Below are 16,629 nucleotides of genomic sequence, written 5' to 3'. Positions count from 1 at the left end.
AAGGAGGGATAAACTGGGATTAGTTTGTTATAAGGTACTCACACCTGTTATTATAAGGTACTCATACCTGTGAAGTAATACAGTATTATTTAAATATGGACTTGGATTAGCTATAAATATATGTTGCAAACTCTAAGGCAACCACTTAAAAAAAGTTTAACAATATGCTAAGAAAAAAGAGCAAATGGTTCATAAAATGCTCAATTGAAACTTTTTATAAAAGGCAGAAAAAAGACTGGAAGACAAAATAAAAGCAAAGAACGAGGGCAACAAACAGAAACAGTAAGGAATATGATAGGTATTAATCCAACTGCATCAATAATCAATTTGAACATCAATGGTACCAAGTAAAAGATTGCCAGAGTGGATCAAAAAACAAGACCCAAGTACAGCTGTCTATAAGAAATCCACTTTAAGTGTAAAGACACACATAAACTAAAAATGAATAAATAGATGGTAAAAGTTATCAAAAGAAAGCAGGAGTAATTACATCAATTTCAGACAGAGCAGACTTTAAAGTAAGGAAAGTTATGAGGAATAAAGAATGGCATTACACAATCATACAGGAGCCAATTCTCCAAGAAACATAATAATTCTTACCATGTACGTCCCTTACAACAGAGCATCAAACTGTATGAAGCAAAAACTAGCTGCAAATAGAAACAATTAGTTGGGAGACTTCAACATTCCTGTATCAGAAATGGACAGATTCAGGGGTGCCTGGTGGCTCACTTGGTTAGGCATCTGCCTTCTGCTCAGTTCATGATATCAGGGTCCTAGGATTGAGTCCTACATCGAGCGGTCGGCTTCTCCTTCTGCCTCCCCTCAGCCCCGCAAGGCTTGTGCTCTCTCACTCACCCTCTCTCTCCAATAAATAAATAAAATCTTTAAAAAAATGGACAGATACAGCAGCCAGAAAATCAGTAACGACACAGTTGAACTCAACTACAGCATCAATCCACTGGACAGAATTAGTATCTACAGACTGACTTAATCCAAAACCAAAATATATATTTTTCTCAAGCTCACCGTAACATCAAGAGTTCACATTCTAGGTAGTAAAACACATCTCAACAAATTTAAAATTAGAGAAATCATACAATGTCTGCTCTTAAATTAAGATTAATTAGAAATTTAATCAGAAATCATTATCAGAAAGATATACAGAGATTAAATAATGTGCTTTAAACACATGAGACAAAGAAGCACTCCCAAGGGAAATATAAAAGTATCTTGAACTAAATGAAACGGCACATCAAAATTTATGCAATGCAGTAAGAGCAGTGGTTTAGAAGGAAGTTAGCGTTGAATGCACAAATCAGAAAAGAAGATCCAAAATCAACAATCTAAGCTTCCACCTTAGAAAACTAGAAAAAGATGACCAAATTAAATCCAAAGTGAAAGAAAAAAATAAAAATTAGAATAGCAATCGATGAAATTAAAAACAGAAAGCAATAAAGAAAATCAGCAAAATTAAAAGCTGGTTCTTTAAACACAACAATAAAATTGATTAGTTTCTAGCCAGCCTAAGGAGAGCAGGGGTTGGGGGAACAGAGGATACAAATTATTAATACCAGAAATTAAAGAGAACACATCATTACAGATCCTATGGACATTAACAGGAAAATAAAGGAATACTATAAACAACTTTATGCCCACGTATTTGATAATCCTGGTGAAAGAGACCAATTCCTTTAAACACAAACTGTCAAATCTCCCAGAAGAAGAAACAATCTGAAGAGGCCTGTATCTATTAAATAAATTGATTCGATAAATAATAACCTTCCAAAACAGGAAGCACCAGGCTCAAATGAGTTAACTGGTTATTTAAGGAAGAAAGCTACCAATTCTCTACAATTTCTTTCAGAGGACAGAAGGAAAAGCAATACTTTCTATATCATTTCATAAGGCCAGTAATACCCTAATACCAAAACCAGACAGACAGATTATAAGAAAACTACAGACTAATAATTCATGAATATAAAGCAAAAATCCTCAACAAAATATTAGAAAAATAGAAAAAGAAGTATATACAGCATGACTGAGTGGGATGTAACCCAGGTATGCAGGGCTGGTTCAACATCTGAAAATTAATATATTCCATCACAACAATAGCCTAAAAAAGAAAAATCAAGTATCACATCAATAAATATAGAAAAAGCATTTGACAAAATCTAACACTTATTCTTGATAAAAACTCTCAGTAAACTAGAAATAAAAGGGGATTTTTCTCAATCTGATAAAGACCATCTACAAAAAATTGTACAGCTAACATACTTACTGGTGAAAAACCTGAAGATAACCCAACAAATCAGGTATAAGGCAAGAATGTCCCTGCTCACCACTTCTTTTTAATACTGTACTGGGAATTTCAGTTAATTCAATGAGACAAAAAAGGAAATAAAAAGTACAGAGACTGGGAAGGAAGAAATCACTGTTACTGTTTGCAGATGACATGATTATCTATGTAGAAAATCCCAAGGAACTGACAGAAAAATCTCTTTTGGAACGAATATGCAATTGTACCAAGTTTGCAGGATACAAAATTACAAGTGGAATTTGAAATTCAAAACAATGTCATTTACATTTGCACCCCTTAAAATGAATTAAGGTGTAAATCTGCCAAAAAATATACAAGATCTATATATGAGGAAAACGTTTACAATAAAGCTCTGATGAATGAAATAAAGGAACTAAATACATGGAGACATATTCCACGTTCATGCTTACAAAGACAGTATTGCTAAGTCAGTTCTTTCTGACTTGATCTATATTCAATGCAATTCCAACCCAGATCTCAACAAGTTATTTTGTAGATAGCGACAAGAGGATTTTAAGGTTTATAAGCAAAGGCAGAAGACCCAGAATAGCCAATACCATACCGAAGGAGAAAAACAAAGTTGGAGGACTGACACTATCCAACTAGAAATCTTATTATAAAGCTACAGTATAGGGTGCCTAGGTGGCTCAGTGGGTTAAGCCTCTGCCTTCGGCGCAGGTCATGATCTCAGGGTCCTGGGATTGAGTCCCGCATAAGGCTCTCTGCTCAGCAGGGAGCCTGCTTCTTTCTGCCTGCCTCTCTGCCTACTTGTGATCTCTCTCTGTGTGTCTAATAAATAAATAAAATCTTAAAAAAGCTACCGTATAATCATTTTGCAATATATATTTATATCAAATCATCACACACTGTACATCTTAACCACACAATGCTATATGTCAAATTTATCTCAGTAAGGCTGGAAAAATAAAGAAAAGTCTATAGTAATTAAGACAGTGTGGTACAGTCAAGTGATCAGACATGTAGACCAATGGAACAGAAAAGAGAGCCCAGAAATAGACTCAAATATAGTCAACTGATCCTTGACAAAGAAGGAAAGGCAGTCCCTTCAATAAGTAGTGCTGGAACAACTGGATATCCATATGCAAATAAATTGGTCTAAGACACAGACCCTGATCTTTCACAAAAATCAACTCAAAACAGATCACAGACCTAAATGTAAAATATAAAACTCCTAGAAAATAATACCCAAGAAAAACCAGGATATGGCAATGACTTTTTAGATACAACACCAAAGGCAAGGTCCCTGGAATAATAATTGTTGAGGCAGAGTTCATTAAAATTAAAAACGTCTGCTCTGCTAAAGACACTGTCTAGAGAGTAAGAAGAGACTGGGAGAAAATATTTCCAAAATATACATCTCCTAATGGAACTGCTATCTAACATAATCAAAAAACTCTTAAAACTCAACAATAAGAAAACAACCAACCTGATTTAAAAATGGACTTCTGATCTGAATAGACATCCCACCAAAGAAAATATAGAGATGGCAAATAAGCATGAAAAGATACATCACATCATATGTCATCAGGGAAATGCAAATTAAAATGAGATACCACTATGTACTTATTAGAATGCCCAAAATCCAGAATACTGACAACACCAAATCCTAGTGAGGATGCAGAACAGAAACTCTCATACATTACTGGTGGGAACAGAAAAATGGTATAGCAACTTGGGAAGACAGGCAATTCCTTAAAAACTAAACATACTCCTACCATGTGATCCCAGCAATCACATACCTTAGTATTTACCCAAAGACTTAACAATTTAAGTCCTCACAATTACTTATGCAGGAATGTTTATAGCACTTTTATTCATAACTGCCAAAACTAGGAAGCAACCAAGATGTCCTTCAGTAGGTGAATGGCTAAATCATTTGTGATATTTCTACACAAAGGAATATTACTCAACATGAAGAAGAAATGAGCTACCAAGCAATGAAAAGACATAGAAGAACTTTAAATGCATATTACTAAGTGATAAAAGATTATCTGTAAAGGCTACATACCCTATGATTGCAACTATGTAACATTCTGGAAAAGGCAAAACTATGGAAACAGTGAAATGATCAGCGGTTGCTAGGGGTTGGGGGAGGAGAGGAAGGATGAACAAGCAGATTCTTAGGGAAGTGAAAAAAATACTCTGTATGATACCGTAATGATAGATGGATGTCATTATACATTTGTCTAAACCCACAGAATGTACAACATCAAGAGTGAACTATAATATAACTTTGGTGATTATGGTATGTCAAGGTAGGTTCATCAATTATAACAACTGTGTCACTTTGGTGGTAGATGCTGATAATGGGGAGACTATGCATGTATAAGGGCAGGGGTATATATATGGGATTCTCTGTACCTTTCCCTCAAGTTTGGCATGAACCAAAACTTTAAAAAATTAAGCGAAATCAGAGGCGCCTGGGTGGCTCAGTGGGTTAGGCCCTCTGCCTTTGGCTCAGGTCATGATCTCAGGGTCCTGGGATAGAGCCCCGCATGGGGCTCTCTGCTCAGCAGGGAGCCTGCTTCCCCCCTCTCTCTCTGCCTGCCTCTCTGCCTACTTGTGATCTCTCTCTCTCTGTTAAATAAATAAATTAAAAAAAACCCAAAAAACAGTGGCCCAAAAATACTGCAAAGCTATTATTAAAAAATGTTCAAAGAACTAAAAAAATATATGTATATATAAAGAATAAAAAATATGATGTCACTACCTCTGGAAATAGAGAATATGAATAAAAAAAAATGATAGGGTTGCCTGGGTGGCTCAGTGAGTTGAGCATCCGACTCTTGGGTTTTGGCTCAGGTCGTCATCTCAGGGTCCTGAGAGTGAGCCCCATGTTGGGGGTGGGTGGGTCTGTGCTTAGCAGGGAGTCTCCTTGGAATTATTTCTCCCTCTCCTTCTGCCCCTCCCCACCGCTGTACACTCTCTCTCAAATAAGTAAATAAATAAATACATCTTAAAAAAAGAAAGAAATTATTAAAAAAGAACCAATGGAAATTCTGCAGCTGGAAAGTACAATAACAAAAATTAAAAATTCTCCACAGGGGCTCAACAGATTTGAGCTGGCAGAATAATCATTAATCTTGAAAATATATCAGAGATTATGGATTCTGAAGAGCAGAGAAAAAAAGGAGAAAAATGAACAGAGCATCACAGAAATGTGGATATCATTAAGTGCACTAGTAGGTGTAATGGGAGTACCAGGAGAAGGAGTAGAAATAAACTTAGGGAAATAATGGTTAATTACTTCCAAATTTGATGAAAAAAATTAATCTACACATTCTCAAGGCTCAAAAAAGTCCAAGCAAATAAATGCAGAAAGATCCACACCCAGATGCATCACAGGCAAAATTTTAGCTAAAAGCCAAAGACAGAGGAAAAATCTTGAGAGAAGAGAAAGTAACTCATTATATACAAGGGAGCTCCATTAAGTTTAAACTCCAATGACTTCTCATTAGACACAATGGAGGCGCAGGCAGTGGGATAACACAGTCAATGTACTGAAAATAACACATTATCAAACAAGAATGTTACATCTAGCAAAACTATATTCCAAAGCTAAATATAAAATAAACACACTCCCAGATGGAATAAAAACAATTTGTTGCTGGCTGACCTCCCTTACAAGAAATAACAAAAGATGTTCTTCAGGCTGAAAGCAAATGATGCCAGAGAATAATCTACACTTGAAGAAACAGAGAGAGCTGAAAGGTAATTAATAGGTAGTTAGAAAAAACAATATAACTGCATATATATACATATACATATATATATATTTTTAACTGATTTAAACAGCAATTGTATAAAAACAACGTGTATTACTGTACTGTTGTGTCAATAAAATAGAAATATAATATATTTGATAATATGGGACGCCTGGGTGGGTCAGTGGGTTAAAGCCCCTGCTTTTGGCTTGGGTCACGATCCCTGGTCCCGGGATCGAGCCTCGCATCGGCTCTCTGCTTGGCGGGGAGCCTGCTTCCCTTCCTCTCTCTCTGCCTGCCTCTCTGCCCATTTGTGATCTCTGTCAAATAAATAAAATAAATAAAATACACACACACACACATATTTGATAAGAAAACAAAAGAAGTAGGTGGAAGTAAAGATTTATTAGTGTAAGGAAATGATGCCAGATGCTATTTTTCAATCCACAGGAAGAAATGAAGAGAACCAGAAATGGAAAATAAGGCTATTAAAACAAACTCTGTAATAAATATATAAGGCTCCATTTCCCCTCTAAGTGTATTTAAAAGACATACAATTACATCAAGTAATAATTATAATAATGTGTTGTTGGGTTGTAACATATTTAGATGCAGTATGTGTAACAATAATGGCACCAAAGGGGGAGAATAGAAATGGAGCTACATAGGAGTAAAGTTTACATATTTCCTTAGAATAAATTTGAAGAAATTTTGGTAAGATGCGTATTTTAAGGCCTACAAAAAAAAAAAAAAAAAAACCAGCAAAAAAAAAAAAAAACACTAAGGAAAAAACTAAAAATATATAATTAAGTATTTTTGAAGAAAGTAAAATGTTACACTAGAAAACATCCACATCTTATAAACAAAACATGATCCAACTACATGTCATCTCTAAGAAACACACTTCAGGTTCAAAGATAAAAAAGGCAGAAAGTGAAAGGATAGAAAAAAGGTATACCATGCAAACAATAACTAAAATACAGCTGGAGTAGTTATAATAGTATCAGACAAAACAGATTTTAAGATAAAAGTTACTAGAGACAGAGAAGAATATTTTATAATGATATCTAAGAGTCAATCCATCAGGAAGACATAATAATGATAAACATGTATACCTAGCTCCAAAATACATGAAGTAAAAAGTGACAAAACTGAAAGGAAAAATAACAATTCAGCAATAATAGTTGGGGAGACTCCAATACCCCACTTTAAATAATGGATAGAACAACTAGGCAAAATACCAACAAAGAAAAAGAAGACTTGAAAAACACTATTTTTTTTTTTAAAACTGCTAAAGAAAAACAAAAACCAAACCCTATAAGCCACGTGACCTAACAGCTATCTTAACACCACCCAACACCAGCAGAAGAACGCATATTCTCCTCAAGTATACATAAAACATTCTCTAGAATACACCATATGTTGGTCCGTATAACAAGCCTCAATAAATTTGAAAGGACTGAAATTATACAAAGTATATTCACTAACCACAGTGGAATGAAATTGAAAATCAATAATGGAAGAAAATTTGGAAATTCACAAGTATGTGGAAATTAAACAAAATACTCCTAACAACCAAAAGATAAAAGAATACATCACAAGGGAAATAAAAAAAATACTCTGAGATGAATGAAAACAAAAATGCAAGCTACCAGAATCTACAAGATGCAGCTAAAGTAGAACTTGAAGGAAAATATATACCTGTAAATGCCTATAATAAGAGTTTTCAAACCACCCCACCCCCACAAATACGCAACACTACTATTATCTATCATATTACTCTATTTCAGTGCCTCAGACTCTCGTTCTTGTGTTTATGTTGTGTCTCCCTGCATTAAAACAAAAGCTTTCTGGGGGCAGAAATTCTGTGTTGTTCACTGCCTGGCCATACTAAAACAATAGCTATAGAACATTACCTAGCAGATTATGGGCTTAATAAATATTTTCTGATCAGGATGCCTGGGTGGCTCAGTCAGTTAAGCATCTGCCTTCAGCTCAGATCATGATCCCAGGGTCCCAGGATCAAGTCCCACATCGGGATCCCTGCTCAGTGGGGAGCCTGCTTCTCCCTCTGCCTGTCTCTCCCCGTGCTTGTGCTCTCTCTCTGACAAATAAATAAAATCTTTAAAAAAAAATTTTTTTTCTGACCAACACAAAGTCAGTATCTTCCCTTAGAAATACCAAATTAATAAAAATTTTAACTGTCTTTCCAAATTTCTGTTCATTTAGCCTATTATTACAACTGACACACCTTCCTAGCAATTTATAAAATTCGGGATCCCATCAATATTTTTTTATGAAAATTGCATATATTATTTCTTTAAACGTCAGAAAAAGAAATCACTCTTCTTGAACTAACTCAAATAAAAAATGCAGTTCACCTTTAAACATGGATTTGAATTGTGCAGGTCTACTTATATGTGCATTTCTTTTCTTTCTTTTTCTAAAGATTGATTGGTCAAAGAGAGAGTGAGTGAGAGCAAAAGCAGAAGCAGGGGGAATGGCAGGCAGAGGGAGAAGCAGGCTCCCCACTGGAGCAGGGAGCCTCATGTGGAACTCCATTCCAGTATCCTGGGATCATGACCTGAGCCAAAGGAAGATACTTAACTGACTGAGCCACCCAGGTGTCCATGGATTTCTTTCAATAAATACACTGCAACAGTGTAAATATATTTTTTCTTCCTTATGACTTTCTTAATATTTTCTTTTCTTTAGCTTGCTTTATTCTAAGAATACAGCATATAAAACATGTAACATATGAAATATGTTAATTGGCTGATATCAGTAAGGCTTCCAGTCAATAGGGGGCTATTAATAGGTAAGTTTTTGGAGAATCAAAACTTATATGTAGTACAGCATAGAGGATATAGTCAATAATACTGTAATAATGTTCTATGCGAAAGACAGTTACTATACTTACCACGGTGAGCACTGAATCATGTATAGAATTGTTGAGTCACTGTTGTACACCTGAAACTAATATAATACTGCATCTCAACTACAATAAAAATTTTAAAAATGAAGTAGAAAGGAATGTCTGATATTTTAAATTAAAAAAAAAAAAAAAAGAGTTACACAAAATTTTTGTGAGGGGGTCGATGTCCCTAAACTGTGTTGTTAATGGCCATCTGTAAAACTAAAACACAATTAATATAAAAGGAAAAGAGAATGGCTAAGCCAATGTCCCTATTTCTTTGAATTGTGGAATAAGAAATCATTTCCCACTTAATTCCAAAGTACTAAAAGCAAGCAGGGAAAGAACTATATATAAATGCTTGATAGAAAACTGCAGTTCCTTAAAACAAGCTATCAGAGCTTATGTTATCAACAGTAATTATATCTAGATGATTAACATTTTTCTAAAAAATAAAACATTTAAAATTACAAGCGTATTATGATAAAAGCAACTTACACAGTCTTTTTGTCCTGTCGAAGGAGTTTAGAAGAAAATTCACTTAGTACTTCCAGGAAAGCCAGATTAGGAGGTGGATATTCTTGTCCTTTCTGATTTTGGTATTTAAAGGCAAATTCTATGCCATCCCTGAAGTAAAAGAAAGTATCACCTTATTTTTCCAGCTAGGGAGTATAGTTCTCTCAGTGGGCTAGAATTTGAAAGTATTCAGAAAGGCAGGATAATCATCACTAAATGTAGTAAAATATGATAAATTTGAAGCAGAAAACAATGTTAATTTGTATGACATATATGCTTAACATTTATAGTACAAAACTCTAAGTTGTGAAACAAAGCTAAATTTCTATGTGCATCTTGTAGGGGTAGCACAATACCCTAAAAAGATAATTAGACTGTCAGAAAACTTGGTTCTTAGAGTTGGTCATGGTATCAAACAGCTGTGTGTCACTCAGTTTTTAGTTATGAAATTCTGTCAGTCAATTTTCAGTTATGAAGTAAGGTTGACCAAATCAGCATTGCACAGTGTTTTTAAACCACATCTCCTATAACATCTTCTCACTGACAGACAAGAATATTTTGTGAAACTTTATTTTTTATACTTTATAAGTTGAAAAAACAGGCAGTTGAATTATTTTTCAAATTAAAAAGTCCCTCCTAGTTGAGATTCACTACACTACACAATCTCTAAAGTTCTTATAACTTGAAAATTCAATCATTTGTTACTTTAAAAATGGGTCAAATAACAGTCATTTCAGTTAAACTCCAGTAAACCAGATTCTGTGTAACAGAAAGTATTTATTTAGCTCACTCACTTGTGAAGTGTGGCAACTGCTTCTCGTGTCTTGATCTGATCCAGTCCAAATGTAAGGGCAAAGCGACGTGCCAATTCTTTAATGCCGCTGACGTGGGCAGATGTCCTATCGAGGTTGGGACCTTGCTCTTGAACAAGTTCATTAAACAACTGGTTGAAAGAAAAAAAGAGGAAAAAACCTACAGCTAAGAAAAGTTTGTTTATCTTATTTATTAGGTAATATAATTTAAAAATATTTAAAAGGCACATGGTAAAATATGTATTTCCTTCCTTGCATTGAACTGTAGCCACATTGTTCCCCTTCTCCAAGTCATCTACCAGTACTAATTTCTTGAGCTCATTTTCATGCTAGTTTTGTGATTAAATGAAGACAGGAATTTATTTCTTTTTAACAAAAAAAATGATATATTTTGGGCTGGGGAAAGGAAACATGTTTATAGAAATATATCTGTATTCATAAACATCTATGTGTTCTTTTTGTTGTTTTAATAGGGATGACAATATATTAAATATAGGGTTCAGAAGTTTTGTTTTTTCCCTTACTATACCTTAGAAAAGTAAAAGAGGACATTTGGATATATGGGGTGATATTTACCGCCCAACAACAAAATATACAATAAAGTTCTTAAGCTGGATAGAGGGCTTTTATAAATTACACATACATTACATATATTGTATCAAAATAACAACCAAATAAACCTGAAGTACTAAAGAATATAAAAGCTATTATCATTCTACCACCAAGGTTAGAAACTTAAATTTATCATACACATCTATCTTCCCTCTTATTATGAGAAATGAATAGTCCAGGCTTCCATCTAAAGCCACTCCCTCCTTATGTACTAGAGATCTCACTCCACTTTACCTATTTAGCAATTTTGCTCCTACAATAGTTATTATATTATACAATATTGTCCTTAACAATAGTTAAGATGTATGCATCTTAAAACCCCAAAATACAAAAGCCATTAACTTCTTAACTCAATCTTTTATGCCAGCTATAAATACACTGTTTTGATTCTCCTTTTTGGCAAAGATCCAGAATAGTATTGTTTACATTTATTTTCTTCACTTCCTCACCCATCTCTCAGTTCACTCTTATCATACCATCCCACTGAAATAGCACTTTTACCACTTCAATAAATTTTGTTGTTCATCTTTTTCGTTTTCTTCATCTTCAGCAACACATTGGTTTGAACTACTTACAGTGCCATAACTAGAAACAGCAGTTCTTCCAAACATTTTTCAAATGTATCCACATGTAATTATTTATAAATTCTTTTTTTTTTAAAAAGATTTTATTTATTTATTTGACAGAGAGAAATCACAAGTAGATGGAGAGGCAGGCAGAGAGAGAGAAGCAGGCCTCCCGCTGAGCAGAGAGCCCGATGCGGGTCTCGATCCCAGGACCCTGAGATCATGACCTGAGCCGAAGGCAGCGGCTCAACCCACTGAACCACAAATTCTTGAACTTCAAAATGTTTTCAGAGATGGCTACCCACAATTGCCTTAAACTTTAAAACTTACACTTAAATACAAAGAAATCTATCTCTGTGCAAAATTCAAGGAATATAAAAATAAAAGTTCTCCTTCCTCTTTCCCACTGAATATCATTCTTCTATCCAAAAGTAATCAATGTTAAAGTTTCACGGTTTTCTAGACCAGATTAGACATATTAATATATTACATATAGAAAACTTTTAACATAAATGACACTATACTATGTAGTTTGTTCTGAAACTTGCTATTTTTCTTTCTCAAGTTTTTCTTTAAATTGCAGGCAATTAATGTAGAGTGTAATATTAGTATTAGTTATAGAATTTAGTGATTCATCACGTATCTAAAACATCCAGTGTTCATTACAAGTGCCTTCCTTAATACCCATTACCCATTTAGCCTATCCTCCTGCCATCTCCCCTCCAGTAACCCTGTTTGTTCTCTATTGTTAAGAGTCCTTTTCTGGTTTGTCCCACTTTTTTCCTTTTTCTCCCTCTATGTTCATCTTTTTTTCCTTAAATTCCACATATGAGAGAAATGTTATTTGTCTTTTTCTGACTTATTTCACTTAGCATAATAATCTCTAACTCCATTTACATCCTTGCAAATATTTCATTCTTTTTTAAGCTGAGTAATATTCCTCCCACACATCACATATTTATCCATTCATCAGCGATGGATATTTGGGTTCTTTCAATAATTTGATTGTTGCTAATAACATTTAATATATAGAATATAAATATTGGGGTACATGTATCCCTTTGAATCAGTGTTTTTGTATCTTTTGGGTAAAATACCTACTAGTACAATTGCTGGATCATAGAGTAGTTCTATATTTAACTTCTTGAGGAACCTCCATATTGTTTTCCAGAGTGGCTGCACCAGTTTGTATTCCTACCAACAGTGTAAGAGGGTGCCCTCTCTGAAACTTGCTATTTTTCACTTACTATTTTGTCTTAAAAATCTTTTAGCTACTTCAGAGTCGCACACTTTAACCATTCCTCTACTGATGGGATAATTAGATGATCTTCAATTTTTCAGTATTACAGACTTGCTGCAATAAACATCTTTTACATAAATATGTACCTGCATGTACCAATGTAGATACCTAGCAGCAAAAATAGTGACTTTTAAAATATCTTTCTTCAATTTTGAAATATCCTGCAAAATTGTATTTCAAGAAGGCAACAGCAATTTCTTTTACAATGGGCCTTTTTCTCCACAGCTTTATCAATCATTGGTATTAACCATCATTTAAATTCATGCTAATCTGCCCATCAGTGATAAACACTTCTTTGTTTCAATTGGTACTTTATTAATTATTAATGAAATTAATCCTCTTTTCATATCGTTATTGGTTTTTTAGATTTCCTCTTCTGAAAAGTGGCTTTTCATATCCCTTATTCACTTTTCTATGGGATTTATCTTTGTTACTGATTGTAGGATTTGTTATGTATGGTTGAAAATATTTCCCTGAACTTGCCATTTGTTTAAACTGTTTAGGATGCTGGTTGATGTATAAATGTATTTAAGTTTATATACACATACCTAAAGCCCCACTCACCCCCTGAAAGCTCAGCATTCAGTAAGCCCTTATCAATTCAGAACGCATATATATATATGAAACGTTACTTTAAAAAAATATTTTATTTATTTATTTGAAAGTGAGAGAGAGCGAGAAAGAGAGCATGAGCTATGGGAGGGAGAGGGAGAAGCCGACTCCACACTGAGCAGGAAGCCTTACAGGAGACATGATCCCAGAACACTGGGATCATGACCTGAGCTGACAGTTGCTTAACCAGTTGAGCCACCCAAATGCTGCCATATGTGACTTATTTTCTTATTTGAGTACTATTGTAGCCCTGTCTTCATTAAATATTTTTAAAATATATCTTCATATTTTTCTTTTTAAATGATTACTCTTTAAATGTCTGTTTGGCATTTCATCTAGTCCAAGAGTAGATCACCTTAGAATTCCATCTATTTGAAACGTGAACTATAAGATTGTTTTCTAAAAGAAAAGTCATACAACATGTTTTTGTATCAGAAAGTATCCATACTATTATACTGATACAGTGACCTAATTTAAATGAGGAATGATATACCTAGTACATACTTAGCACATAAAAGCTCAATAACATTAATTCTACTCTTTATCTCTTTCCTTTCAGATTTCTTACCTGCTGCAAACTGAGAATGAGGGTCTTGGCACACTGAATTTTATCAATCTGCCTGGTTTTACTCAGTGTTTCCTTAATAATATCACCATAGTCATTGTAATACTGTGAGAAAAAGAGAAAACATAGCTTTAAAGTTACTGAAATTTCAAGAGACAAACTGTGGACTGGTAAAAGAAATGGAAAAGGCAGTTTAAGAGAGTTTAATTTCTTCATCTTAAACATAATAAGAGATAAAAGATTTTCTAAAGTTAAAGGAATACACATTTAAGATTATGAAATAACTAATGTTAAAACTGGAAATCTAGGAGACGAAGTGACACAGGTAAATGAAATTCCTTCTTCTTTGTAGTAGACACCACTTAAAAGGTGACAAATCAACACAGAACTTTGGTAGAAACTTCACAAAGAACTAAAACCAAAACAGTTAAAATCACTTACCTCTGGGGAGAGGGCCTAAATAAGGGGGGGAAGGGAAGATTAGGGTAACAGACCTTTTATTTAGTTCTTTTGTACTAGGACATTCCCTGCTCCCCCAACATGTTTATACTTTCCTATTGTAATATAAAAAACAAAAACAGTGACTTCTTTAATAATTCAAGTTTTTTGGTCACAGGATTTCAAGAATTCTCCTTGTGAGAACCGCTAAATTTAAAACCACTAAAACCACTAAATCTGGATGTTATTTCTAAGCTAATGCCTAAAAACCTATGACTTATGTGAAGTAGTGAGTTTATGAGCAGAGCAATTGAATTTCATGCTTCCATGATATGAGATGAAAAAAAGAGAAAGATATATTAATATACTAAAGTGGTTCAATAAGCAGATCTCCAATGAATTCGTATTTGTAAATAGTTACATAGGGAACTGAGGCAAAAAGCCACATAACTGAGGTATTTAATAAAGAGTAGCAAGTAACTATTAAAATATTCTCAAAAAAATTAAAGCTTAGAATAAGCAAAGGTGCAAAAATTGCTAAGGATGATAGCAAGTTTTGGTTAAGGCTCATTTCTTAAAACCAATATGGTACTGTTAAGAGATGAAAAGGAAAAAAACCATGGTAGGCTCATATTCATCTATTCAAACTGTGTTTAGACATGACTTTAGGAAGCCGTCTTGGGTTCCTGTCACTAAGTCTCTCTTTCTATTCCATGTTTGCTTTGTAATTGGTACATCTATCACCACAATAATCATGCTGGGGCTTTATAATCTAATGCGAAGAGCTAAGCTTTGAAGCTAGACAAACCTAGAAACAAATTCCAGTTTTTGCTACTTCTAAGAGTTGTAAGACCTTTTAAAGTTACTTAACTTCTCTGAGCCTTAATTACCTTAACTGTAAATGATGTATTCCCTACCTCAGAGGATTATTTTAATCAACAAACATATGTAAAAGCCTTAGAACAGTGTCTCAAATATAAATGGCACAGAACACAGACAACCACTATTACCATGCTATATATTATGCTGGCATTTTAGTTTATTAAACTGTAATCTCCTTAGTATAGAAATCGTGTTTTATTTAAATCTCTTGACTATAGCACAGTACTCACACTGCAGCTGTTTAGCAAAATAATTAGTTACTATGTCATAACTAGAATTGGATCATTAACTAAACATGGATAAAGACACAAGTGGATCAATGGCACACATTATATTCTGAACATCGGCAAAACAAAACACTATCTCTGACAGGAGAACAAGATAAAACACACAAACTGAGAAGTATGCCTGTCATAAAGGCTTCTGAGCACTGCTTTTTTAGAAGGTCAGAAACACAAGGGAGCTTAAGGAAAGCAGAGTAAACAGCCAGAAAGGGGGAGTACCTATCAAAATCCTGCCATAAAAAGAATGGTTTAAAACCCTTCAAAATCTCCTTACCTCCCTCAGGAAAAAAAAATCCAGGCTTCTCACAGCATATAATTACTAGTGATACCTTCTTTAAATCTTACCTCTGGCTCCATTCTCATAAGCAATCTATGTTGTTACATCAAATTACTTGCATTTCCCCCAAAGAATTCACATTCTTTTGTGTCTCTGTACATCAAGTTCAATCTGTCCCCAATTCCTCCTGCTACTTCTTTGCTTATTAATTTATGTTTATCATCTTAGTCCAGAAGTCACTACTATGCAGTTTCCACTAACCCTCATATTTCTTTAGAGTTGGGTATCTGTTTCATACATTTCCGGGAACCCCTATACATACCTCTATTATATTATATAGTGCAATTGTCTAATTGTTGACAGTTTTCAGCTTTAGACTACTTTAGAGCAAGAATATTATTTATTGAAGATTTATTTATTTGAGAGAGTACACAAGTAGGGGGAGGGGCAGAGGGAGAGAATCTTTGAGCAGATTCCTTGCCAAGCACAGGGCTTGACCCCAGGACCTAAGAAATCATGACCTGAGCCAAAACTAAGATTTGGACACTTAACCAACTGCACCCAGAGCAGGAATTTAAAAGATATTTGTAACTTTAGTGCCTGGCAGGTGGCATAATACACAGCAGGCATACTTACAAAAATGTCTTAAAGAGATGTCGTAAGGAAGAGAGATTAGATTTCTTCCATGTCAATCAAAAGAGTCTATAAATCATATGAAAATAAGGTGTTCTTTCAATAATGTGAGAACTCCTACTTAATGGGGTTAATATAATGGTACAGAGTGACAAAAAACTCATAATTCTATA

At 34.2% G+C, this 16,629-nt stretch overlaps 1 protein-coding gene across 4 annotated transcripts in view; it reads right to left on the bottom strand.

Moving 5' to 3' along the window:
* Positions 1-16,629, bottom strand: part of STAG1 (stromal antigen 1) — a 428,984-nt gene that overhangs the window by 14,436 nt on the left and 397,919 nt on the right. For all 4 annotated transcript variants that reach the window (XM_044252306.1, XM_044252305.1, XM_044252303.1 and 1 more), the window contains 3 exons: positions 13,946-14,047; positions 10,270-10,418; positions 9,458-9,586 (listed from right to left, as the gene is read on the bottom strand). In XM_044252306.1, coding sequence (XP_044108241.1) covers positions 9,458-9,586; positions 10,270-10,418; positions 13,946-14,047 — 380 coding nt within the window. The remainder of the gene's footprint in view (positions 1-9,457; positions 9,587-10,269; positions 10,419-13,945; positions 14,048-16,629) is intronic.

The sequence above is a fragment of the Neovison vison genome, chromosome 6 (genome assembly GCF_020171115.1).
Source record: "Neovison vison isolate M4711 chromosome 6, ASM_NN_V1, whole genome shotgun sequence".
NCBI classification, from domain to species: Eukaryota; Metazoa; Chordata; class Mammalia; order Carnivora; family Mustelidae; genus Neogale; species Neogale vison.
The sequence above is the reverse complement of the archived record's forward strand: the minus strand, read 5'-3'. Positions and strand labels throughout refer to the sequence as shown.